Source organism: Ovis aries, chromosome 13 (assembly GCF_016772045.2).
Source record: "Ovis aries strain OAR_USU_Benz2616 breed Rambouillet chromosome 13, ARS-UI_Ramb_v3.0, whole genome shotgun sequence".
Lineage (NCBI taxonomy): Eukaryota > Metazoa > Chordata > Mammalia > Artiodactyla > Bovidae > Ovis > Ovis aries.
In genome coordinates this window covers 79,790,969-79,818,504 of record NC_056066.1, presented here as the reverse complement: position 1 = coordinate 79,818,504, position 27,536 = coordinate 79,790,969, and the positions used below count along the sequence as shown (strand labels likewise).

General features: G+C 46.3%; 1 protein-coding gene across 1 annotated transcript in view; it reads left to right on the top strand.

The window, feature by feature from the left end:
- Window positions 1–23,985, top strand: part of LOC121816250 (zinc finger protein 64-like) — a 31,337-nt gene extending 7,352 nt beyond the window's left edge. The window contains exons 4-5 of the mRNA XM_042230285.2: window positions 8,173–8,424; window positions 10,814–23,985. Coding sequence (XP_042086219.1) covers window positions 8,173–8,424; window positions 10,814–11,505 — 944 coding nt within the window. The 3' untranslated portion in view covers window positions 11,506–23,985. The remainder of the gene's footprint in view (window positions 1–8,172; window positions 8,425–10,813) is intronic.
- Window positions 23,986–27,536: the final 3,551 nt, after the last annotated feature.

The following is a 27,536-nucleotide window of genomic DNA, read 5'->3' as shown; positions in this document are numbered from 1 at the left end:
TCTCTTGGAAACGGGCAGTGGGCTGTGGAAGCTAGAGAGCAGAGGGCCGGCTTTGCCTGGGAAGGGTGGGTCATGAACGGCCTCCTTGTGAAGCCTCGGGAGGTAGGGCTGCCAGGATGGTGGCGGTCACCCGCAGACCGCGGGAGCCATTTGAACAAAGATGAGAGACTCCCTATCAAGGTGGCCGGGTTAGGCAACTTCCCAGGGGGCGACTCCGTCCTGAGGGTAACCAGGCAGTGCTTCTCCACTGGGGCAGTGCCACTCTGGGGGGCGGAGGCTGAGGGTGCTGCCCGAAACCTACAATGAACAGGATGGGCCCTGCAAAGGGTTGTCAGGCCCCTATGGCCGCAGTACCAGGAGGACCTTGAGAGACAGGTGGGGGCTAGATTAATGTCTTATTGGAGTGATACAAAGCATGAGGGGGATACGGAAGTACATGGTGAGGCCATGTCCTTGGTGGGGCTCCCTGAGTCGGCGGGGAGATGCTGGGCAGGCCCATGCTACCTCTGGAAAGCAGGAATGGGCCCTGGGGCGCTGTTAGCGTTTTTCCCCAGGGTTTCATAAAGCCAACGTATTTCCGTCCTGTTGGCGAGTGTGGTGGCCAGCCCCATGGTTTCAGGGACTCGGGGTCCTATTTCGTTGCTTGGATATCCCAAGGATTGGTGTGGTCTCAGATGGCTGGTGTTAGTTGATCAGTCGTGTCCAACTCTTTGCGACCCCATGGACTGTAGCCCACCAGGCTCTTCTGTCCGTGCAATTTTCCAGGCAAGAACATTGGAGTGGGTTGCCTTCTCCAGGGGGTCTTCCCAACCCAGGGGTCGAACCCGGATCTCCTGCATTGCAGGCAGATTCTTTACTGCCTGAGTCAGCGGGGAAGCCCTACTCCTACCTTTAAAGGCAGCATCCTGGAAGTTATACACGTCATTTCAGTTGATGCCCAATTGGCCAGAACTTAGTAGCGTGGCGATTCTTAGCTGTGGAAATGAAGTCCGGGAGCTTAAAGTCTTGAATCCGTGTGGTAAGTGCCCAGCTACAAAGAGATGGTTCTACTACCAAGAAAAAGAGCTCACATATAGACCACATGGCCTCTCAGCGCAGCTGTAAGGGGGGTGGCAGTGTGTGTGCAGGGGGTCGCTTGAGGCGGAAGCTGGACCTTTGCCAAATGGGTAGAACATTGATTTTCCAACCACCGTTTTGAGATCCTTCACACTTCAAACCTGAAGATCCCCCGAAGAGTTTAATTGACAGTTACTGCATTAGAAGTTAAAACCAAAACTTTTACTTTTAAATGAATAAATTTACAGTAAGCCTGCTATATATAAACGCTTCTATGAGAAGTAACAATGTGTATGCATTTGCAAACATGTCTTATTTCATGGTTTAGCTGAACTCCCACCCCTGTATCCCAGTATCCTGCCTATTGCTGTGTGTTCCTTTGGTTGGAATATAAGAGGAAAATCTGGCCGCTCACATAATGTAATTGGAAATGGAGTTTTGATTAGCCTTTTCAGGTAACACTGTACCAAAATACAACAAATGGTAGTTTGTTAAATATTAGTTGCTGTATAGAATTTGCAGTCATTTCCATAAAATTTTCAAACTTGTTAAATTCCATTTGTTTTCAACTTTGAATGGCCCTCACTCATGCTTGACTGGCTCTCAAACCACACTTGGTTTGACAGTCATAGGCCAGTCATTTGGGAAAATGTGGCTTTTGCCAGCTTCTGTAATTCTTCTAAATGTTCATCCATTTCATTGTACCATAGGAGAAAAATCGTGCTTAATTATGAATCTCAGTAGAAAGACCTAAAGCTAGGATCCTGCAGGCCTGGGATAGTGAGGGATATGCTTTGCAATCCAAAAGTCATCCCAGTATTGCCAGTAACTTTCCTTGATATGACTGGCTCACTTAGTTCATATTTAAGGAAACATCTGCCAGACACCAAATCTGAAATACCCGTGGTTTTTTTAGTTCTTTCAAGTCAACATGGTACAGAAAACACCCAGTGCAGACACCCCTCGAGCACTTGTTGTTAAGACAGCCAAGTATTTTGGTTTACAGCACACTTTGTAGTGTAATTGACATCTTTAATAGGGAAATTTATCATTCAAATTCCAAGTATACTAAATAAAGTCTATAACTTACCAGGAAATATAGGAGGACAAATTTATGGTGAAAATAGGCAGGTAAACACAATTAGCAAAGTCCACCAAGAAGACAGATTAAATATGACTCAAGTTAAAACTTCCACTAAGACATCAAGAAGTTAAGAAATCTGCAACATGGGGCAGGGTTCATCTTCTAAACACACAAGGATGCCTGCAAAGCAGTGATGACTCCAATAGAAAAGGACCTGAACAAGCAGTCACTCTAACAGAAGTGCCAATATTCAGATGAAAAGCCCACAGGAATAAAGTCCAAAAGAAACACAAGAACTGTATTTGCCTCAAGGTGGGCTAGCTGAAAAGTACTCAGTTGAGACTGTGAATCACGGAACACGACACTTAATTCAAGCATCGCCGCACCGGGCCGCCCCACCGCCCGAGTCAGGGTGTGGGGCTCTTCAGGGAGAAGCCTGGGAGGAAGGGTGGGGGCGCGATGGGGTGTGTGGGGACTTATGAGCGTTGACGGCGGCAGAACGAGCTTCAGAGAAGTTTTGCACGTTCTCGCCAGGCCCCTGGCTGCCTTGTGTTCTCTAGGAGGTCAAGTTTATGCTCTTGAATTGCTCTGGTAGATTGTCATATGCAAATCGTGTCTGTCTTTCTACTGGATCCAGAGGGCCTTGGTGCTCGGGGTCAGAGCTGAGTAGTGGTGAACCAAACCATCCGAATCTTACTCCTGACTCGAATGAAATATCTTGATTTCCCCCCACCCACCCCCCTGTGGCCGCTCTGCAAGAGCAGCTTATGGGATCTTAGCACTCCAACCAGGGATCAACCCCAGGCCCTCAGCAGTGAAAGCACCCAGTCTTAACCACTGGACTGCCAGCGAGTTACTTGGATTTTTTTTTTTAACCACCATTTGTGGTTCAAGTCCTTAGGATCCTTGTGGAAGTCACTTTGTCATGTTTGAGAAGTTTTTGTCTGTTTTTATTCCGAGTCTGCGGAAGTGGGTTTGGGTCTTGGGGTGTGTATTGCTTGGCTTTGGGTTTTTTCATCAAGGATGATGGTTGAGGGGCTTCCCTGGTGGCTCAGTGGTAAAGAATCCACCTGCCAACGCAGGAGACACGGGGGACGTGGATTTGATCCTGGGTCAGGAAGATCCCCTGGAGAAGGAAATGGCAACTCACCCCAGTGTTCTTGCCTGGGAAATCCCATGGGCCGAGGAACCTGTCGGGGTACAGTCCTTGGGATATCAAAAAAGTTGGACACAACTTAGCTACTAAAGTATAAAAAAATAAGTGACGGTTGAATTTCAAATGTTTTGCGCTTAAGATAATTGTCTGGCATTTAACCTCATAGAGGACGTTGTCTCCCAATGTTTGTTTTATCCCACTCTGTATTTCATCACTTGGTATTGATATCAGGGTTAATCTATCCTGAAGTGAGTTGAGACAGTTTTTTCTTTCCCTCTGCTATTAAACAATTGAACATGGAAACACTTTTGCTGGAAAATTGGGTGAACGTGAGCACAGTACTCCGTTTACAACTTCCTTTTCCCAGAGGCTGGAGAGTGCCTGGAGTAGGCTGTGATGGCGGTGTCCATCTCAGTGGCCACGGAGGCCAGCTCCACTGAGCCCTGTATCCCCAGAGCCAGTGGCAGCTCCACGCCTCGTGGTCTCCCCTCCAGGACCCAGCTGGTGGGGCGGCCTGTCTGGAACATGCCATCTAAAGGTGCTCTTAACCCTTTTTTCCTGCTAAGACTCCTGGCAATTTTGTGAAGCTTATAGAGCCCTCCCAGAATAACATTTTTAAACATAATAAAATCACATTAAACTACATGTAAGCACAGCTGCTATCAAAGTGTTCATTGTGTAGTATTTTAATAGACTACCCTTGCTTTCCTGAAGACTGCAAGTGAAGTCGCTCAGTCGTGTCCAACTCTTTGCGACCCCATGGACTGTAGCCAGCCAGGCTCCTCTGTCCATGGAGTTTTCCAGGCAAGAATGCTGGAGTGGGGTGCCGTTTCCTTCTCCAGGGGATCTTCCCAACCCAGGGAGAGAACCCAGGTCTCCCGCGTGGTAGGCAGACGCTTTGCCATCTCAGCCAGCAGGGGAGTCCCGAAGAGTGGTACAGACCGCAAAGGTCACGGCCACCTGGGAGCTCACTAGAAATACAGGACCCCAGACCCACTGACCCTGACACTGGATTTTACTCCTTGTTTCTATGAGTTCGGTTTGAGAAATGGGGCGATAGCGATCGAGGGTACGAACCTGCAGTTCTTGTAAGAGGAGTGAGTTCTCAGAATGTCTGGGAATGGTAAATTCCAGTTAGAGGTGAAAGAGATAAAAACTTAATCCCTTCTCATAAAAGGTCTGCTGCTGCTAAGTCGCTTCAGTCATGTCCGACTCTGTGCGACCCCATAGACGGCAGCCCACCAGGCTCCCCCGTCCCTGGGATTCTCCAGGCAAGAACACTGGAGTGGGTTGCCATTTCCTTCTCCACATACAAGGTCTGGAACTCCCTAAATTTTACCCACAGGGCCCAAATTTAAGAATCCTAGCTCTTCCCAGGAAATAAATCCAATATTTTATGATAACCATAGTGTAATATAACTTTTAAAACTGTGAATCACGTTGTACACCTGAAACATAGTTCAAAAAAACTATAGTTCAAAAAAGCAAACTCAACCCCTGATCTGGAATGTTACAGGTCATCTTGGATAAGAGCAGCAAGTGTAGCCAACCAGACGCTGGCTCTTTTTGTTGGTTGGTTGGGGGTTTTTCTTGGCGGTACCACATGGCTTGCAGGATCTTAGTTCCCAGACCAGGGATTGAACCTGTGCCCCCTAGTGGAAGTGCAGAGTACTAACCATTCCACCACCTGGGAATTCCCAAGGTACTGGCTCTTAAGAACATTTGCTCGTCTCCATTGTGCAGAGCCAGTCCCGTGTCCGGGCCGACAGTGATGGAACCATGCAGCCTGATTCTCCCGAGAAGGACAGCAAATATTTGCGCAAAAAACGGTTTACCTTGGGGCACATCTCTAACATAGCAGTTTTTCTAAATTTGTTATTGCTCTGTTTTCTTTCTTAATTCAGACTGTAATTTTGTGTCTTCCTGGACCGTAGCCATTTTATTGAGTCATCTTAATTGATTGTCAGCTTCCCTGGTGGCTCAGATGATAGAGAATTCACGTGTGAAGCAGGAGACACAGGTTCTTTCCCTGGGTGGGGAAGATCCCCCAGAGAAGGGAATCGCTAGCCACTCCGGTATTCTTGCCTGGAGAATTCCATGGACAGAGGAGCCTGGTGGGCTACAGTCCATGGAGTCACAAAGAGTCGGACACGACTGAGCGACTAAGCACACACGTGCACAGAAACTGGTTGGGGTAAAGTCTGACTTAATAGTCATGATTAAGTTTATCTATCTGTCCCTTTTCTTTTTTCCCGTGTCTATTAAAATGGATCGTAACCAGGTACAGTGTTGTCCCCTTCCCCCCCAGGACATTTGGTAATGTCTGAAGACATTTTTGAGTCTCAGAACTAGAGAGGAAGGTGCTACTGGCATCTTGGAGGGGTAAGGGATACTGCTAAACATTTTACAACACACGAGACAGGGCACAGCAAAGAATTATCCGGCCCCAAACGGCTGTAGTGGCAACACTGAAAACACTGGTCTATTGGTATCTTTTCTTTGCACAAACCTCCCTTTTTAATAGCTATTCTTTTGTTTTTATTGATCAAGTGCTGTCTGTTTTCACTTCTAGTTGGTTTTTTGGTGGGTTTTTTTTTTTTTGTTTATTTGTTTTTTAGTATTTATTTGACTGTGGCACGTGGACTCCTCGATTTTCACTGCAGCATGAGGCATCAAGTTCCCTAACCAGGTATCGAACCTGGGCCCGGGCACAGAGTCTTAGCCGTGGGGCCACCAGAGAACTTCCGTTTCTCCCAGTTTCTCGAGTTGCACATGGTTCACTTGCTTTCAGCCTTTTGACCTGAAGTTCAGAGATTCTTCTGAAAAGTGGTTAGGCCCTGGGTTTTGATAGCGTGGGGCTCTCACTGTCCATCTCTTAAGAGTCTGTAATCCAGTTGCGACTCTCGGAGCAAAAGTTGTTTTAAAATATGTCCTACAGGTTTCCTTGGAAACCTTTTGTGAAACCACGTTAGTTTCATAAGTTTGAGTCACATCTACTTGGTGAGTTCTGTCTCTTCCATATGAAATTTGTAGTGGTTTTACCATGATGTGTTTTGCCTAACATTGATATTTCTGATGCCTTTTAGCATTTTCCTAGAACGCTGTGTATCATTCCCTACTCCTCTTTCATTTTTATTTGTGTACCTCAGACAGTAAAGAATCCGCCTACAATGCAGGGGACCTGGGTTCAGTCCCTGGATCTGGCAGATCCCCCGGATAAGGGCATGGCCACCCAATCCAGTGTTCTTGCCTGGAGAATTCCACGGACAGAGGAGCCTGGCGGGCCACAGCCCATGGGGTCACTGAGTTGGACGTGACTGAACAACTAACACTTTCCCTTTTCAGGAGTATTAAGCTGACTTTTAAAAAAATGTGATTGACATCTTTAACAGGAAATTTAATCCATTTGTACTGAACGTTTAGCTTGACTTTTACCTTCTTTTCTGTTCGGTTGTGCCCCTTTTTTTATCCTTGCTCCTCTTTTCTGGTTTGAAAGCAGTCCTCCCCATTTCATTACTTATATCCCCCATCTTATCCAGTACCTTTTGTTGTGGTCTGATGTACACGGTTCAAGTGTGATGCCTTGTGTCATCTGTCCACTGGCTTTATTTTCTCTTCCCACTGAATGCGAGTTCAAGTGTGTGTGTTCGTCGCTCAGTCGTGCCTGACTCTGCAACCCCCTGGACTGTAGTCCGCCAGGCTCCTCTGTCCATGGGATTCTTCAGGCAAGAATACTGGAGTGGGCTGCCATGCCCTCCTCCAGGGGATCTTCCCAACCCAGGGATTGAACCCAGGTCTCCAGCACTGCAGGCAGATTCTTTACCACCTGAGCCACCAGGCAAGCGAGTTAAGTATGGGGTTTTATTTCAGTAATTTCTGTGGGATTCTGCAGGTACTGTTCCCATCTTGCAACCATCTGGTGTTGTCTGAGGAGTTGTGTGCTCATCTGGGCCTTTTTTTTTTTCCTGAAAGCTTTAGGATGTCGTCATTCTTAGGCTTCGGAAATTGTCCCATCCTGCCTCTAATTGAGCCATCTTAAGACCCATGTCTGAGGAATCCCCCGCAGTCCAGTGGTCAGAACCCAGCACTGCCTCTGCCGGGGGCCTGAGTTCAATCCCTTATCAAAAGACGACAATCCCCCAAGCCTCACACAACCCGAAACAGCCTTTTAAAGACCCATATCTGGTTTTGGTGTTGAAAGAATGATTTTCTCTGAGTCCGGGTTCTTGGGTTGGGCATGCCTTCTGATTCTGGCTTTCCCTAAGCAGTGGGTTGTTGGGTAGGTCTTTGCTCGGATGTGACCCGTCTGGAGCAGTCATGGGAGAAGGAAGAACGCAGTTTGGCGGTGATGCTGTGGGCATGGGGTTCTCTGCTCTCCGGGAACCTCCACGTTCTTGGAGCCTTGGCGATGCTTCTCCAGCCTAAGCAGCCTCCCTTCCTAATGGCCCGGGAGAGCAGGCGCCTCTACTGCTTGTGGTTTAGCACACGTAAGAGTCACCCTGACTGTTCTCCAGGTGGCTCATCAGCTAGAGAGCCAGAAAGCCGTTCCAGATATCCACCACCTGCCCTCTCCAATCTTGACAGCTTCTAGGAAAGCTCTCATTTTCTCAAACAAGGTTTGGCCTGTGACTTCCTTTCAGCCTGATTTTATCTCTGCTCCTCGGGAGTCTGCAAAAGTTCTGAGCCACGAACGAGTCAGCACACCTTCTTGTTCCACGATGCTTGTCTGGACCTCAGTGTCTTCCTGTCTCCGGGCATTTGGTCAGAAGGGAAAGGCAGAGCCCGGGACTCAGACCGCCTTCTTGGTTGGATCTTTCTGCCGGCGTCCTGATGGACAAAAGCCCTGAAGCCGCGACTCTTGCTTGTGTGTTTGCAGGGGACAAGCCGCACAAGTGTGAGTTCTGCGACAAGTGCTTCAGCCGGAAGGACAACCTGGCCATGCACATGCGCTGCCACACCAGCGTGAAGCCCCACAAGTGCCACCTGTGCGACTACGCGGCCGTGGACAGCAGCAGCCTCAAGAAGCACCTGCGCATCCACTCGGACGAGCGGCCCTACAAGTGCCAGCTCTGCCCCTACGCCAGCCGCAACTCCAGCCAGCTCACCGTGCACCTGCGCTCCCACACGGGTAAGTCCCAGGCCTCTCTGCACCTCTGACCCCTCAGCGCTCATTTAGTTAAAGCACAGGCAATGCAAATGACTCCAGGGTGTGAGTAAAGGAAATTGGAGCTTCTCTGTTGGTATGAAGGGTGTGGTTTCTCCCACTGGGACAACAGCTTCTAGTAAAACACTGGAAGTCTGACAGCTGTTTTCTGACTTGCCTGCACAGAATACAGCTGGGGGTGATTATCCACGTCAACACACAAGAAGCAAAGGGTGCATCTCAATAAAAGGCTGATGAATAAACTAGGTGTTTGTCATTCAACGTCGACTCTGATTGTGTGGCTTAATTCAGAAACATGTAGCCACGTGTAAAACAGCTGGCTAGTGGGAAGCTGGTATGTAGCACAAGGTGCTCAGCTGGTGTTCTGTGTTGACCTGGAGGGGTGGGAAGAGCAGGGTGGGATGGAGGCTGAAGAGGGGGGGATATATGTGTTCATACAGCTGATGCACTCTGTTGTACATGACATTGTTAAGCAATTATACGCCAATAAAAAAAGAAACATGTAGCAAAATTACCTGAAAGCGATCACAAACGTCTAGAAATTAGGCTTTGCAGAAAAGCTTTTCCCTCCCTGTGTGAGACCCTGTTGAAATAAGGAGATAGAACTAACCAACCCACCATGGTGCAGAAAAAGGGGGATTGGGAAGCCCATAAGGAGAGTCAGAAAATTAGAATTTCCAATGAATTCATGGCAAATGGCAAGCAGACCGGCATATACTGACATCCAAAATTGAGTCAAGAAACCTGTGTCCCAGCGGACAAGTGGGAGGCAGCCAAAGAGCTGGGAGCTAATCTTTGCAGCTCGCATCTGACTGCCTTGGGTGTTCTGAACTCGGAACTGATATAGGCTGCAGAGGTCAGAGGAGCAGCTGAAGCCTCTTGGCATGATGGCCCAAACTGTCGAGTAACAGGTAAAACCCACCTAATGTCTCGTCCTTAAACCGATCTCCTCTTCCTAACTGTGACGTGTCATCTGTGGACTGTGAGTCATCTGCAGGAAATAAGTGGTGTGAATGTGCCAAGTCTAACAAAAATCCTGGAGATAACAGAGCACTTGCATAACTTACCAGAATTTTTCAGTTCTCATTGGTACCAACCTACTGGCAGGAATGTTGCATCCAAGAGCTCTGTTAGAAACGGTAGTCAGAACAGAGCAGTATGAATTGGAACTGGGGTTGCTGGCTATAAGGTCTAACTTTTCAGATAGCATGGAAAAAGCTGCTGAACTGACAATCAGAAGATAGAAGTCTGGTTTCTGACAAGGTCAGGAAGAAAAGAGAAGTGAGAAACTCAAGTGAAATAAAGCCGTTTCTCAAGCAAGGAGAGGTAGTGTGGCAAAGAGAAAGGCATCCTTAAACCTCTCAAGCTGATGAACTAAACACTGAAGCTACTACTCGTTTTAGAGAGTGATGCTAGATGAGTCAAAATCACAACCAACAGAATGCAGGAGAAGTTTGGGGAAAGGATGGTTGTGTAGGGTATGTAGCAATCTCATCTTTGCCTGTAATCAACTGACAGGGATGTTTAAAGTAACAGCCTGCAAAGAACTAAACTCCTAAGCCGTCCCTCCAGGAAGTACAGAGGAGGCTATGGCATCTCAAGGTTTGTCTTCTGCTCTTGCTGCCGTATTCCTAGGTTAATTTCATAAATAAAATTCAGTCCGTCAGTGTGAAACTGCAAAACTTTGATACAAGCCAGTTACCTGATGTAATAATACAACTTAAAGTGAAAAGTAAAAAGTGTTAGTTGTTCAGCCATGTCCAACTCTTTGCAACCCCATGGGCTGTAGCCCTGCCAGGCTCGTCTGTCTATGGAATTCTCTTGGCAAGAATACTGGAGTGGGTTGCCATTCCCTTCTCCAGGGCATCGTCCCAACCCCAGGGGTCGAACCCAGGTCTCCCACGTTGCAGGCAGATTCTTTACTGTGTGAGCCACAGGGGAAGTCCAAACACCAAAGTGAGCATGTTTATAAATCTTGATTAGAAACAGTTTTGTATCACATAACCACACATCTTCCTTCTGTGTCCAAATCTGGGATGTCAAGTGAGTTTAGATCTGGACCTGAAGTGTCATGGAGAGGGCAGATGTGGATGCCGTGATGCTGTTTGGCCGTGGTCGAATAATGTGACCTCTCTGAGCCTCAGTTACCCCATCTGTTAAAGTGGGGGTAGTACTCACACGTGGGATTGCCCTGAGTTAATACACAGTGTTCCCAAGTGGGGGCGGTAGGAGGTGGCAAGGAACTGGAGTTTTAAAGACCTGGCTGGCTGCCACCAGCCATTCTGAACGCATGTTTGGGGGGAGTTCTGTGTTGCCTGCCTGCTCTAATGGAAACGCACCTTCCCGTTGCCAGGGGACACCCCCTTCCAGTGCTGGCTCTGTAGCGCCAAGTTCAAAATCAGCTCGGACTTGAAAAGGCACATGATCGTGCACTCGGGGGAGAAGCCTTTTAAGTGCGAGTTCTGCGACGTGCGCTGCACCATGAAGGCGAACCTCAAGTCGCACATCCGCATCAAACACACCTTCAAGTGCCTGCACTGCGCCTTCCAGGGCCGGGACCGGGCCGACCTGCTGGAGCACAGCCGGCTGCACCAGGCCGAGCACCCCGAGAAGTGCCCCGAGTGCAGCTACTCGTGCTCCAGCGCGGCCGCCCTGCGCGTGCACAGCCGCGTGCACTGCCCCGACCGGCCCTTCAAGTGCGACTTCTGCAGCTTCGACACCAAGCGGCCCAGCAGCCTGGCCAAGCACATCGACAAGGCGCACCGGGACGAGGCCCGAACGGAGAACCGGGCCCCGCCGGGCCGGGAAGGGCCGCCCGTGGCCAAGATCGTGACGCACAGGGCCTTCCGCTGCGAGACGTGCGGGGCGGCCTTCGTCAGGGACGACTCTCTGCGGTGCCACCGGAGGCAGCACAGCGACCACGCTGAGAACCAGAGCTCGGGCCTGGTCACCTTCCCGCCGGAGAGCGGCGCCCCCGGGCAGCTGGGCGCGCTGGTCTCCGTCGGGCAGCTCGAGGCGCCCCTGGAATCCAGCCAGTGCCTCTAGCTGCCCCAGAGTGGGTGGTCAGCCGGCCGCATCTCCGGACGCAACGCCACTGCCCAGCCCTCAAGCCAGACTGGACTCGCCCGCTCCGGGGACGCCCGCGTCCACCCTGAGGCCTGCAGATGCCACGGCTGCGGTCACCGTGGGGTGAGGGCAGGCGCCGAGGCAGCCCTGTGGGGACACCTCCCCCAACCTCACCCCTTGTTCCTGTCTTCCCTCCAAGCATCGTCTAAGCAGGTTTCCTCGGTTCCAAGATCGGAGGGTCCACTGAGCACTGCTCTATCCGATAGGGATAGTTCCTTCACGATGGATTCCAGTTCTAAAACTGATCCGCCCCTGATGGGATCATGAAACAGACGAATTAGACCACGTGGGAAAACTAACACTACACTGATCCATAGAGCAGGTTAAGGGGATGTCGGAGTATGTGGAGGGTCAGCGGGCCGGAAGAGTTCCACTTCTTAACCTGGGTGGTGGTTTCTAAGAGTATCCGCCTTATATGTTTTCTGTGTGGTTTCTTTTATCTGTTGTCTTATAATAAAAAGGCAAGCTCGTCTGTAGAATGGTGTCAACGGGACACTCCATTTTTGTGGTCTACACAGTGTGGGGTTCTCCAGTGCCCTCCACCCGGTGGTAATTTCAGTGTAGACGCACCTAGGATTTCTGAGCGTCTTCGTGCCAAAGTGAAGCAAAATGCAGTTTGACCTGTAGGTGGCACCAGAGATTAAGCTAACACTAGCTCAGCCAGTAACTTGTGAAATTCAAGATTTGTGTATCTGTGTTCATAAAAAGAGAGCAGGGGGCCCGTGGGTCCTGGGCTTCGTTGTGGTACATGGCAATGCGTGGAAAAGCCTGGGACTAGTGTCTTTCATCATAGTAAGTACTTGGTGTTTGCTGAACCAACAAATAAGGGAAATCCCAAGCCTCTTGTAAATGGACATTTAACTTGACTGAAACTTAAGAGGTCTTGGAATGCCAGCAGATATATAATTTATCCAGTTTCTTTCTTCTTTTCTTCAGATACAGTCTTTAATACAGATTCTTGTGTGGCCTCATCAGACTAAATATCTGGGCCTTTGAAACACTGAATAGATCCATTGTTTTTTATAAACTAGGAACAGGGATGTGAAAACAAAATTTTAATAGATTGTAAAAGTGACTATTTCACTTATGAAATAAAGACAGAGCTTATTTTAGAAGGTTACTTTGAACACATCTGATTCCATTTGGCTCAAGGCAAGCGATAACGACTGTAAGAAGAAAACATAGAAGTGATGGCAGAGAGAATTAATCCTTTTTTGTTTTAGAGCTATCTTTGGTTGTTCCGAAGTGTTTCATTCCTGGTTGCTGGTGCATTGTACAGATTCTATTGTCACTTTTTGCTGTTTGTCATGAGTCTTATCTATGTTTCTGTTCTGGTAACAGAAGGGCTGTTGACGTTTCAAGTGGGAACCCATAGATTGAAATCATATAAACGTTCCTTGTACTTCTGACGTCATAGCTCTTCAGAGAAACAGGGACAATATCAGCCTCTTTAGAAGGCTTTTTCTTTTCACAGCTGTATGGGCATCAAGGGTCTTGGATCCACACTGGTATCACCTAGCAAATTTGGATCCCCAGTAGAGTGGAGATTAGCAAAAAGCTTGGAACCAGATAGTAAGTACTTGAGGCTTTATGAAGCCGTAAGAGCTCTTCCGAGACTAAACTCTCTTCACAGAAGCAGCCAGACTGTCTGTGTTCCAACAAAACTTTATGAAATGAGGATGAGACTTAAAATACACAGCTGTCACCAAATGAGACTGGAAATAGCCACAGTAGTTAAGAGGCCCTGAATTGGTTTCTGCACCCAGCTCTGTTTTGCAAGGTGTGCATGGATCTCAAAGGAGACGCTGATTAATGAACATTCGCAGTTTGACATTACATGGACCAGGGGCTGGTGAATTTTTTCAGTAAAGGGCCATACAGGAAATATCCTGGACTTTGCTAGCCTCAGTCTCTATTCAATTCTGTTCACCTCCTTAGCACAATCACTCAACTTTGCCATTGTCATCAAAGCAGCTGAAGATAACAGGTAAGTGAATGGATATAGCCATGTGCCAATAAAACTTTGTTTACGAAAAACTTTGGCCCTCCAGGCCATGATTTGGAGGGCTGTCTTTTGCTGATTCCTGACCTGGGCTGTTGAGTGCAAGCAACAAGGTAATTGATATATCAAAACACAGGACAAACACAAAGAATGCCAGGTTTCCTGGGGTCCCTTTAGCCGGTACAGTTTCATGCAAGAGACAGGTTCAGTTCAGTCATTAGGTTGTGTCTGACTCTTCGCAACCCCATGGACTGCAGCATGCCAGGCTTTCCTGTTTATCACCAACTCCCGGAATCTGGTCAAACTCATGTCAATCAAGTCGGTGATGCCATCCAACCATCTCATCGTCTGTCGTATCCTTCTCCTGCCTTCAGTCTTTCCCAGCATCAGGGTCTTTTCAAATGAGTCAGTTCTTTGCATCAGGTGGCCGAAGTATTGCAGCTTCGGCATCAGGCCTTCCAATGAATATTCAGGACTGATTTCCTTTAGGATGGACTGGTTTGATCTCCTTGCAGAGACAGGTTAAATTCCAGGTTGTGTACATGTGTGCTAAGTTGCTTTAGTCATGTCCAACTCTTTCTAACCCTATGGACTGTATCCCACCAGGCTTCTCTGTCCATGGGATTCTCCAGGCAAGAATACTGGAGTGGGTTGCTGTTTCCTTCTCCAGGGGGTCTTGCCAACCCAGGGATCGAGTTCTTTACCGCTAGCACCACCTGGGAAGCCCAAGTTCCAGGTTATGAGTGAAAGTCACTCAGTCGTAACCAACTCTATACGGTCCATGGGATTCTCCAGGCCAGAATACTGGAGTGGGTAGCCTTTTCCTTCTCCAGGGGATCTTCCAACCCAGGGATTGAACCCAGGTCTCCTGCATTGCAGGCAGATTCTTCACCATCTGAGCCACCAGGGAAGCCCAAGAACACTGGCGTGGACAGCCTGTCCCTTCTCCAGTAGATCTTTCAAACCCAGGTGTCCCACATGGCAGGCAGATTCTTTGCCAGCTGAGCTACCAGGGAGGTTGCTGCTGCTGCTGCTAAGTCGCTTCAGTTGTTTCTGACTCTGTGCGACTCCATAGACGGCAGCCCACCAGGCTCCCCCGTCCCTAGGATTCTCCAGGCAAGAACACTGTAGTGGGTTGCCATTTCCTTCTCCAATGCATGAAAGTGAAAAGTGAAAGTGAAGTCACTGAGTCATGTCCAACTCTCAGCGACCCCATGGACTGCAGCCTACCAGACTCCTCCGTCCATGGGAGTTTCCAGGCAAGAGTACTGGAGTGGAGTGCCATTGCCTTCACCAGGGAGGTTAAGGACTGGGAAATGCTAAGTCCTTTGGATGTCTATTCAGTGCAGCTATAAAGTGTCCAGTGAATTAAAAAATCAAGGAGATACCCTCTTGCTTTCCTCTGCTTAAGACTTCCTGCTGCCTTCTAAACAATGGAACATGAATTCATTTGTCCCTGTGTTTAATTCTTTAAAAAGAATGAGCCTCAATTCCTGCTGCTGTGTTGGTGTGAGTCCTTACTCTGAGCCAGGCACTGTGATAAGAACTTGACCTGTGTTGAGTCATCTCATTCTGTCAGTTGCTATCCAGAGCTGGAGCTAGGTTGAGACGAGGAAGGCACTGGCCTAGGGCACTCAAAACTCAGCAATCACATGTTTTAAAGCAATCTAGTTTTTAAATTGGCAAACTGTGGCCTACAGGTCAGCTGCTTTGTTGGTTTTGTTTTTGTTGTTCTTTTAAGTTTTATTAGAAGTTAGCCTGGGAATTGAGGCAGGACTTGGTCCTGTCTTTAAGATTGTGATGTTTTTGTTCATTGTGGATTTTCTGTGTTAAGTTTGGGTTTTAGAAAAATTGCATTAAAATACTTTCCTTGATCAGTGAGATTTTGGGCACCCCTTTCCGTTTGCACTGAAGGGGTGTGCCTCAACTGCTTCACCCTCGTCCCTGCCTCTTGTCCAGATGCAGAAACTGAAGCATGAGGGTGATGGAACTTCTAGCACAGAGTTGGGTTTCAGCCTCAGGCAGAGTAGCTCCTGAGTCCACATTTTTAACCAGAGAACTGGGCTGGCTCTCCAATTTTAAACTTTATATTTTGTTAGAGCTCTGAGCTGAGTGGGGCGATGACAGACTCATCCGAAAGGAGCCTTCTTTTGTTAAAAGGCGTCGGGGTTGAGGAGGAAAGGGGTCCAAACGGCCCTGCTCCGGCATTGCTGTGTGGCCAGCATCCGGCCAGAGTTTGCACCTCGGATTCTCAGTTTGCTTGTCTGTCCATGAAGCACTCAGCCGCTTCAGTCGTGTCCAGCTATTTGCAACCCCATTGACTGTAGCCCACCAGGCTCCTCTGTCCACCGGATTCCCCAGGCAAGGATACTGGAGTGGGTAGCCGTTCCCTTCTCCAGGGGGTCTTCCCAACCCAGGGATCAAACCCTAGTCTTCTGTGGTGCAGAGTCTTGACCCACTAAGCCACCCAGGAAGCCTTTCGATTATCTGTAAAATGGGCCATTTCAGGCATTTGGCTTAATGGTGACGTCAACAGGTTCAAAACAGCAAAGCAAAAATCGGCTCACCTGTGTCTTTTTCTCATTTATTTTGTCGGAGCTGGGGCATGGGGATAACCAAGAACTAGCACTGTGACCTTATGACTTTGTGCATCATGTTTTCTGTCTTCCTTCCCACCCCACCCCATATCTATAACACGTGGTCCAAAATGGTGGCCACTGAAGCTCCAGCCAGGGTAGGAGGAGGCCTCCCCTTAGCACTGCAGACGGTTGCACATAAGCTTCTGTTCCCATCCCCTGCTACCTGGCTGGTCATACGCCATGGCCGTTGCAAAGGGTGCTGGGAAATCATGGTGCTAGAGTCGCTCTCCCGAGTTAAAACCTGGAAGGAGATGCTGGGTCACGTGTATCCTCTGCCCCTGAGCAGTCATGCAGCGTTCTTGTGAAGGCTGGAGGTGACTTTGCTACGAGACACCTCGCATTGGCCTTGCACACCCAAGGTATTCCACTCAGGAATATCTGTTTTATCAGGCCCTCACTGGGGCTCCCTCTGCTGCTGTTTGTGATATAGGCCCATGGCGTCCTTCCAAGGTTTTCTGTCACACCGGTCTGGTGGGTCCAACTGGCTCCGGGCTGAAGTATGTGGGAAGCTCCTGGGTAATTGGAATCTGCCTCTGCAGGGAGGCCGTGGGCATTGGTACCTTCTAAGGTTGTGCACGTGATCCTAACATACAGCCAGGTGGGAACAGCTGCCCCAGGGAAGAAGCAGGGCTGTCTTCATGGATGTTTGCCACCTATACGGTCCCGGCGGGCCCCACACTCGGGTACCTGCTCTGCTGATGCTGTTCTATAATTCTTAGTTTTTGAACCAGGGGTCCTGAGTTTGCATTTTGCATCAAACCCAAATTACATAGCCAGTCCTGTGAGGAAAGGAAAAATGCCTAGGAAGGGAGCCAGTGTACGTTACTGGTACAGAAAAGGTCTCAACCTTTGTGACCAATACTCCTGTCTGGAGTCGGGCAGCCAGGGCTCCAGATAGGAGGGGAAAATCACCATGAATCATGATGGTCTAGAATTTCCCCACACAATTCCATTCAGCTGTTACAATGAATGCCATTTGCATTTGTTGTTACGAACATGATTTTCGGAGAAGTTAAACCTGCTCAGTGCAGCTGGTCCAGGAAAGGCGAGCCCACGTGTGCCGGACCCCTGTGCTTGTGAGTTATTTGCAGCTTAGGCGGGGCTGTCGTCCACTGGCAGAAGTGGGGGAACTGGGGAGGGAGCCACTTGAGTTCTAAGTGTCGAGGCCGGAAAAGGACAGGATCTTTTGCAAGAACGGTGGGGTCTGTAGTTGGCTTGGAAAGTATTTTGAATGTGGGTATTATTGGATAATTGGAAAATGTCCCTAGGCTATGCGTCCACCTACAGGTAAGTATTGCAGGGATGACTGATGTTGCATTCCCCCAGCTCAGGCAGGTCACAAAACGGTGGAGCAAATTTTGCTTTGATACTGATCTTGATGATAACTACACTTGAACTCCCAGCAGTGTGTCAGGCCCCCAGAGCCCACGCTCAGCCACTCTCAGAGGCCACTTAGATAGGATCTCATTTATGTCTCACACCTTGAGGCGCTTCTGTTTTAATAGAGAAGAAAAGGAAGGTAAAGAGTCCAAGTCCAGCACATGGTCAGAATTAGAACCTGTATCCGTGTCCTCTGAGTGGAACTCCTTCTATCACCTAACGCCACCTGCTCGAGAGACCTAATGCCAGTTCTCTTCATTGCTTTCGGAGTCATGAGTCCCTTTGTCAGTCCAGCCAAGTCTATGAATCCTCTCTCTGAATCATGTTTAAGAAAATAAAGCAAAATATAAAAGCTTGCAGAGGAAAACTATTGAAATCGTTATCAAAATATTTCTTGGTTTAAGTGCACTGAATTAGCATTATATTAAAGGTTGTAGCAGCAGACCTCTAGCATAACTATCATTTATAGTCAGCGTCCACAATTCCTCCATGGATTCAACCAACTGCAAGGTTGGTTAATAATAATTTATTATTGAAAAAAAAAATCTGTGTGGACCACTTATGTGGCCGAGTGCATTTCAAACCTATGTTGTTCAAAGGTCAATCAACCGCAATCCTATTTTGAAGGAGAGATGCTCATAAATGGTATTTCAAGATGGTTACAGCAACCGGGATGTTATATGAAACTTGGAAGATAGGAAGCGTGTGAGTGTAGTTGTGTCCCACCTTTTGGCGACCCCACAGACTGTCGCCCGCCAGGCTCCTCTGTCCATGAGATTGCCCAGGCAGGAATACTGGAGTGGGTTGCCATTTCCTCCTCCAGGGGGTCTTCCTGGCCCAGGATTGAACCCACATCTCCTACACTGCAGGCAGATTCTTTACCACTGAGACACCAGCGATATGAAAATTACTGGTCTCTTTTGTTGACCCAGTCACTGGTCCTGTCAACGCTTCTGTGTTCTCGTACCTACATCCCAAACTGACAGGCGCTCAGTTTCAGGTAGAGATGAGTGAAATAAGATTCATCTTTCCCGTGCAAAACTCTGGACCTTAAAAATTCTACTCATGGTCCCTTGGTTAAGACCTCTGTGCTAATGGAATTTCTGGGGTCTGATTTTCTGGGTAAAACTGGAACTTGCTGTTATTTCTATCAATACTAGGTCTAGTAGCATCCGTGCTTAAACAGTTACCCCTGCTTCACCCCACCCCAAAGAAAACCGTGCGTTAGAAGGGATTCATCAAACAGGGCTCTTTGTAGTAGTGCCTATGTGCAGCCCTTTTCCAACAAGCTCTTCTTAAGATGGCTCAATCCTCACCTGTTAGTTTGAGGGACGTTGGCTTATAGAAAACAGACACTGTTCATCAAGCAATTCTGAAATTCCCAAGTGCTCTCTTGCTGTACCACCTGTTTCTTGCAAGGTCACAGCAGACTGGCTTCAGCCTAACACGGAAGGCTTTTGACCCAAGGCTGGGAGCATAACCCATGAGTAACAACAGCGGATGATTCTAGTATTCAGCCCAGGGTCGTCTGTACTCACTCATCTTAGGCATCCTAGGAGGAAAAGGATTATCTCAGCTGTATTGGTGGTCACTTGTCCATCTGCAACAGTCTACCTTCACTTTTTTTTTTTTTTTTTTGTAGTTTTGATAAATGATCCCTTTGGATTTAAAAGAAATTCATGTCCTGTGTGTAATTCTTTACAAACGCATAGACATCTCTGGATTTGGAGAGGAACTGGTTATCTCCGCCTCTTTGTCAGTTGTCCGTTTGTCCCTTGTTGCAGGAAGACGTTTCTAACAGCAAGACCTGAGGGAGTCAATGGTGCAGATGTCATTTGGAAATGTTTTGTCTTTAAAAGAAAAATCGTTATTCCAGATACTCATTTCTCTCCTGACTCCAGCCTCGTCTCCAGCCCAGAGGCCGGCAGACTTTTTCTGTAAAGCTGGTAGGGAATATTTTAGGTTTTGCAGGCTGTACAGTCTCTTGCAACTGCTCAGCTCTGGCCTGAAAACACGAAAGCAGCCAGGGATGGTACTTAAAGAAATGTGTGTCGTTGTGTCCCTGGAACGCTTTACAGACGCCAAAATTTGGATTGCATGCAATTGCACATCACAAAATATTTTTAAATTTTTCAGCCATTTAAAAATCTAAAAACTGCTCTCAGCTCGTGGGTTGTACAAAAGCAGCTCACGGGTTACTGTGAGAAACACTGGGCAAAGAACATAGGGATCTCTCACTGTAACCTTTACAACTATACATGGATCTTCAATGGTCTCAGTACAAATTTTAATTCAGAAAACTAACAGGTAGTTGGCTGGATTTAGCAGCCACTACCCCAGGCTGTGGTTTACCACCCCTACCAGTGAGAACAGCTTATGAAAATATGATGCATAATTTGAACCTGCTCCCCTATTGCTGAGATTGTTTTTGACATGAATGGAATGCTTGAGTAGGATTTTTTTCTGACGTGGGTTGTCCCCAAATATTGGTTTTATATTACAGTTCAAATACAAAAGCCTTAGCTGTTAGCTGTTAGAATTAAAGATTCTAGTGTGGTTTGAGTATGTTGATAAGAAGTAAATTTACATTTGTGAAATGTTCACTTAATTAAAAAGCTCACCGTAAAGTCCTGCAGTCCTAAAATGTTTTCTTTTAAAATAATAATCTATACATATTTTTTCTAATCAAGCAATACCAGGGGATATACAGTGAAAAGTCTCTTTCCCATCACAGCCCCTCATTTTCCCTTTCAATAGCCAGTCACCATTAGCTGTGTCTATAAATTCTTTGGTTTAAAAATTTGTCTTCAGGAGTTTCCTGTTGGTCCAATCATTAGGACTTCATGCTTTCACTGCTGGGGGCCCGGGTTCAATCCCTGGTTGTGGAACTAAGATCCTAAAAGCTGCAGGAAGTGGCAATAAATAAATGATGCACCATGGCTGTCTTTTGGCTGCAAAAATCATGATTATAGCAGCTACCCGGGCCAGATGCGCTCCGAACCTCTCAAAGGTCTCGACCGCCTGCAGCAACTCTCCGTCGTAGGTGATGCTGGCCCCATGTTCCACACTGAGCTCTTGCAGGCAGAGTGAGTGGACATCAGCGGGTCATGGTGTCTGTGTGATTTTATGAAATGAAACCTGATGCTGAGTGGCTGTTGGTACAGGGCTTGAATGAGACATTTGAAAGATGAGCCACTTTCTGGTATTGAAAGTGTTCTGTTCTTAAGAACTGTCACTGGGGTTCTCTTAGTACAAAAGCAATATGTGGTCACTGGACGAAATGGAGAAAAGCAAAATAAAAATTAGCCTGTACTGCCAGGAGCTGCTAGAAACTAAAAGAAGCAAGGAGGAATATTCCCTTAGAGCCTCCAGGGAGCATGGCTCCACCAGCACCTTGAGTTTGGACTTCTGGCCTCCAAACCTCTGAAATACTACTTTTCTGTTGTTGTAAGCCGAAAGAAATTAACCCGTGCTTCAGCCATTGGAACACCTTGGCGGTTGGGACATCTCCACCCAAAGGCAGGTAAGGAAGTTTCCATTGTCGGTGCTATGATAAAAAGCTTTGCAGAGGACTGTGGAATGCATCCTTATTTCCTGAAGATGAACTTTGGATAGAGAGAATAGTGGTTAAGAGCCCAGAGGCTGCAGTCCTAGCGTCTGGTTTGAATTCTGGGTCTGTCATTTTATTAGCTGCGTGACCTTGTCATATTAGTTAAGACCCTCTATGCCTCATTTTCCAAAATCTATAAAGTAGACATAATTATAGTACCTACCTCACAGAGCTGTCATGAGAGCTAAGTAAGTTAGTCTACGTAAAAGAACTAGAACAGTGCCTGGCACGTGCCAAGCCCCAGATCAGACTCGCTAACTAGAATTTATACTTTTTAATGAGCCATTAAGAGCTGCCAACAATTCTCAAATATCCAGGAGTTTCCTTAATCCTCAAATCAATTACGTGTGACTTTAGAATGCATTGTATATGTTGCATATTGGGTTTACTTTGTTAATAGTAACTCCTGATGTACCTACTTGAATTAGAAAAAACCTGCACAGACTCTGTCCTCGTGCTCTTCTGTTTGGTTCAAATACAAAACTCCTCTCCTTTGAAAATAAGTGGACAAGGGACTTCCCTGGTGAGCCAGGGGCTGAGACTCCTCACTTCCAATTCAGGGGACCCAGGTTCGATCCCTGGTCAGGGAAGTGAATCCCACATACCAAAGCAAATGTCAAAGGTCTCGCGTGCAGCAACTGAGATCTGACGCAGTCAAATAAATAAAAATATTTTTTTTAAGGAAAAGAAATGGACATAATAAAGTGAACACAATAGAATAGAAATCACCTATTCATTTTAAACAAAATTCAACTCCGTGGCCAGTTAGTGAGGAAAGAGAATTCTTATGCCCTGCTAGGAAGAGATTGGGCTGGGGGGCCACCAGTTGGGTGATATCTACCAAAATATTAAAATGTGAGTTCCCTTTGACCCAGCAGTTACAGAAATTTCTCCTGTGGAATTAAGGAAGCAAATGAGTATTTACAGAGTTGTTCAGAGCAGCGTTGTCCATGAGAGCAGTTAGAAGGATACAACCAAATGTCTTGAGGATGGGACTGTCAAATGATGATGTAGTCAGACAGTCGTGAGCACACATTACTTAAAAAAAAACACACACACAACTTCCTGGTGGTCCAGGGGTTAAGAATCTGCCTGCCAATGCAGGGGATGTGGGTTCTATCCTTGGTCTGGGAAGATGTTACAAGCCATAGGCAACTAAGCCTGTTGCCGAAACTACTGAGCCCAAGCTCCCCACCGAGAGGAACCGCTGCCAGGAGAAGCCACAGCTAGAGAAAGCCTGGGCAGCAAAGACCCAGTGCAGCCAAAACGCTTTGTAAAAAAGGTGCAGTGTGTGTTGACAGGAAAGTAGCTGAAGGTCAATTATTAAGGGGAAAAAAAAGTTGCAGTTTAATCCCTCTTAGTGTTTTAAATAGAGATTGTCTTAAAGGATATGAAATAACTTGAATGGTGGCTGTCTTCTGTAAGTGAAGCAGACGTGGGAAAGAGGTTTTATGACTAATAAAATCCAGTCTGTTGGGCTTTTTACAGCAAGTGAATATTAAATTAATGAAAAAAATAGCTTTTATTTGCCAGATTCTCATCCACTTTGCCAGTTTATTGACTTTGGTGTCCATGTTCTAAATATAAATATACATGCTGATTTAAAATGTAAAATCCTTTGAAATTTAAAAATTCTGTGAGCATTTCATCCCTTGTGTCTTACATACTCTGCCTCTACATCCGTCTCCTCCACCCTCCTACCCACCTTTGGACACTTTTTAATCTTATTTTCTGGAAAATACTTGGATAACCAAATTAAAAAGTAATTTATAATGCCGCTTATGAATTGCACAGAACTTCTTTCAAAATGTGAGCCTGGAAAAATCTATCACCTTCATGGGTTTGTTATTTTCTGGCATTCTAACTTCAGGATGAAATAGGGATTTACCTAATTAGAGCAGTAATTTCAGCAACTGACCTTGTTTTTTGCCAAAAAGAAGCCAATTACCAAGTAGATCTGCTCTTTTTTTTTTTCATCTGCAATTCACTTTCCAGTCTCGGGCTTCCCTTACACAAAATATTCTCAGAAAACGTGACCACACCTCTGAAGAACAGGGAATACTGTGCTGGGGACAATCCAATGCGTGACTGATATTTCACACCAAAAAAAATAATGATCTTAATTTTTTTTAATTTAAAACTGTTGTAATACATTCCATCATTTTTATCATATAAATTAAATTCATACTTATAGAAAATTTGGAAAACACAAAATGATACACAAAAGTAAAATTACCTTTGTGTGTGTGCTCAGTCTTTGTCTGGCACCTGCCCAGCTGCTCTGCCCATGGGATTTCCTAGGCAAGGATACTGGAGTGGGTTGCCTCCTCCAGGACATCTTCTCAACCCAGGGATCAATCTCAGGTCTCCTGTGTTTGGCAAGTAGATTCTTTACAACCAGCGCCACTTGGGAAGCAAGTCTTTATTACCTATAATTTAGTTACGAATCCATAGGTATCAGTTGCTAACATTGTGCTCTATTTTCTTAGTCTTTTGGTCTGCTTAGTATGTTTTTACATCATTAACATAGTAAGTATACACACTAATATGTAATAATATATTTGTATATATATGTGCATATAATATACACTTTGTATATAAGTGTAATATATATTAATGTCTGCACAATTTGAAATTTTTATTTTCCCCTCTTTGTAACCTAATATAGCATTTTTCCATGTTGTCAAAATGACATATAAATGTTACTTACCATTACTCCCTTGGTGGACATTTGGGTTTCTTTTCATTAAAAATAATACATAAAGCTCTTTCCGTATATTGGATTTTCTTCCATTCAGTTCAGTCGCTCAGTCATGTCTGACTCTCTGCAATCCCATGGACTCCAGCACGCCAGGCCTCCCTGTCCATTGCCAACTCCTGGAGTCTACTCAAACTCATGTCCATCATGTTGGTGATGCCTTCCGACCATCTCATCCTCTGTCATCCCCTTCTCCTTCCGCCTTCAATCTTTCCCATCATCAGGGTCTTTTCCAATGAGTCAGTGTTTTGCATCAGGTGGCCAAAGTATTGGAGCTTCAGCTTCTGCATCAGTCCTTCTGATGAATATTCAGGACTGATTTCTTTAGGATTGACTGGTTTTCTTCTGTTAGATCCCAAAAATTGAATTACTAGGTCAAAGGTCATGAATATATTTAAGGCTTTTACTGAACGTTGCCAAATTGCTTTCTACAAAGATTGTACCAGTTTATCCTCGTCAGTAATACTGGAAAGCCAAGTTGGCTTTCCCCTTCTCCAAAACTGAGCATTATTTTGTTAAGTACTGTGCTAAATTAGATAAGCTGATTATCATTATTGCATTAGTAACTTTTAATGGCATTAGTGGAGGACTTTTTAAAAAATCCATCCATGATCATATTTTTGTGTAGTTAAGTGATGTGTATTAAATTTTTAAATAGCAAAAAAAAATCATAAGTGTCCTGATGAAAGTATTAGTCACTCAGTCATGTCAGACTCCGAGACCCCATGGACTCTAGCCTGCCAGGCTCCTCTGTCCGTGGGATTTTCCAGGCAAGAATCCTGGGGTGGGTTGCCATTTCCTTCTCCAGGGGATCTTCCCAACCCAGGGGTCGAACCCATATCTCCTGTATTGCAGGCAAGTTCTTTACTGTATAATCACCAGGGAAGCCCTGATTAAATTTTAAATGGCAAAAAAGTATCACAAGTGTCCTGATGACCAGATATCAATTTGCAAATATCAAATCCACCAACCCCTTGATCCAGCAACATCGTGAACACCGTATAGAAATAAAATCATTTGAAATTTCACATTTAGCACCTAATTCCTATAGTAACCAGTAAAAGGAAGAATTATTAAAAATCTGGACTTTGCTCAAGAATGTTGGGAATTTATATGATGTGCCTTTATTTGTTTAATCAATATTAAATACTACTTGTATATAAATCTTAGATCTCAGCAAATGCTGTAACTTCTAACTGGACAAGGACTTTTATGATGACCAAGAGCTGACAGCATAATTGGTTTTTTGGTGATGACTGCTTGAAAATTGCCAGGCAGGGAACCATTTCCAATTGATTATCTTTCATTGCTAATAGCTTCACAGACTGTTTCTGCTGCTAAGTCACTTCAGTTGTGTCCAGCTCTGTGCGACCCCATAGACGGCAGCCCACCAGGCTCTCCTGTCCTTGGGATTCTCCAGGCAAGAACACTGGAGTGGGTCGCCATTTCCTTCTCCAATGCATGAGAGGGAAAATTGAAAGTGAAGTTGCTCAGTCGTGTCCAACCCTTAGCGACTCCATGGACTACAGCCTGCCAGGCTCGTCCTCCCATTGGATTTTCCAGGCAAGAATACTGGAGAAAGCCATTGCTTTCTCCGCAGACTGTTTCTACTCCTATATTTAAATGCGACTCTTGAAAGCTGAATGTAACAGTGATCAAGGAAAGGAGATGGGATGGGCACCCCCCCCCCAAAAAAAAAAGTGCAGAGCTTTGCCAGATTTTCAGTAACTGAGGACAACTTAAAAATTGGGGGAAAATGCTGCAGTTGACAAAGGGGGCAGATGGAAGGAAGCAATTCCTTAAATTTTGACATATTTAAAAGGAAGGAAAGAAGAAAGCTTATCTAGTATCTTAAGGGCTACTTCTTATGCTTTCATTTCTGTATCATTTAATTATTTGGGAAAAGATTCAGCATTGCTGTTAAAGTAGCTTAAGAATAGCTGAGAGAGGATGTCCTTGGTGGTCCAGTGGTTCAGAATCCAGCTTGCAATGCAGAGGACATGGGTTCAATCCCTGGTCAGGGAACTAAGATCCCAGCTGCTGTGGAGCAACCACGTGTGCTTCAGCTACTGGGCCAAACTAGAGAGTCCATGTGCTGAAACAGAAGAAACAAAGTCCCAACACAGCCAAGTAGATAAAATACATATCTAAAGAAAAATAGCTGAGGGACATCCTTGGTGGTCCAGTGATTAAGATTCCATGCTCCCATTTGCCATGTGGTGATTTTCAAATTCTATCATTCTTTTCTCATGCGTCTATGGGAATTTCTGTAAGGAGGCACTGTCCTACCTCCCCTTGTATTTACTGACTCACACTGTGTGTTTTTCTCTTTGCTTATTTAGTTTGTTCAAATCGCTCCAGGTTTGGCCACTGGGAGGTCTTTCAGTTTGGCCCCTGTGTCCTTTCAGCATGGGCCCCTGGCTTTTTAAGCACGTCCTTACTTTCTGGTATCACATGTTCCAGGTGCCTCTTGAGTATCCTCTGCCCCAGCTCTGAGATGGACTGTTTCTCAGAGGGGCTCTGGTTCTTTTCAGTGGAGAAGAGTATTGAATCCTGATCTGCACACTAGTGTGTCCATTGCTGCCAGGCTGTCTCTAGACTGTATCTTGCGTCTTCCCACCTCATCCCTCCCACCACGCCCCTGGTACAAGTTGACACCACATTTCATGTGGATAACTGCCTCTTTATGGGACCCCCCCACCCCAGTCTTGCCTTCCTCCAAGCCCCTCCAAACAGTAGCAAAAATAGAATTTTAAACCATTAGCTAGAAGACAAAAGAGTAATACTCAAGCCATTAAACAAGGTCAAGGACCTTTCGTTCTTCCTCGAGGACTGTAGCTGATGTTCTGAGCTGTGTCCTTTGAGCTGTTTTACAGGTACTGAAACCCCTACCAGGTGGGGGATGTTAACTTATGCTGCCCACAAGCACATAGACCCCACCCCCAAGACCAGTTGGAACCAGAAGGTTAATGATGCTGACTCCCAATTACTTCACCATCAACCAATCAGAAGAAAGTCCACGAGCAATCATGCCCTCTATGAACCATTTCTATAAGACTCCTCACTACTCCCTCCAGGGCGGGATACAGTCTAATGGGCATTAGCCTGCTATGGCCTCCTTTGCCTGGCAAAACAATAAAGCTCTTCTACTTTGTCCGAACAACCAAGACATTAGCTGCCGCTGCTAAGTTACTTCAGTCGTATCCAACTCTGTGTGACCCCATAGACGGCAGCCCACCAGGCTCTGCTGTCCCTGGGATTCTCCAGGCAAGAACACTGGAGTGGGTTGCCATTTCCTTCTCCAATGCATGAAAGTGAACAGTGAAAGTGAAGTCACTCAGTCGTGTCCGACTGAGTGTCGGTCTTCATGTCCCCAGGGACTTCAGCCTACCAGGTTCCTCTGTCCATGGAATTTTCCAGGCAAGAGTACTGGAGTGGGTTGCCATTGCCTTCTCCAAAGACATTAGCTGGACCCCATCATTTCCTTGCACAAAACCTTTTGCTGGATGTTCAAGGGTAGGGCCAGATAACTGAAATCACTCATAGACATTATACAGATAC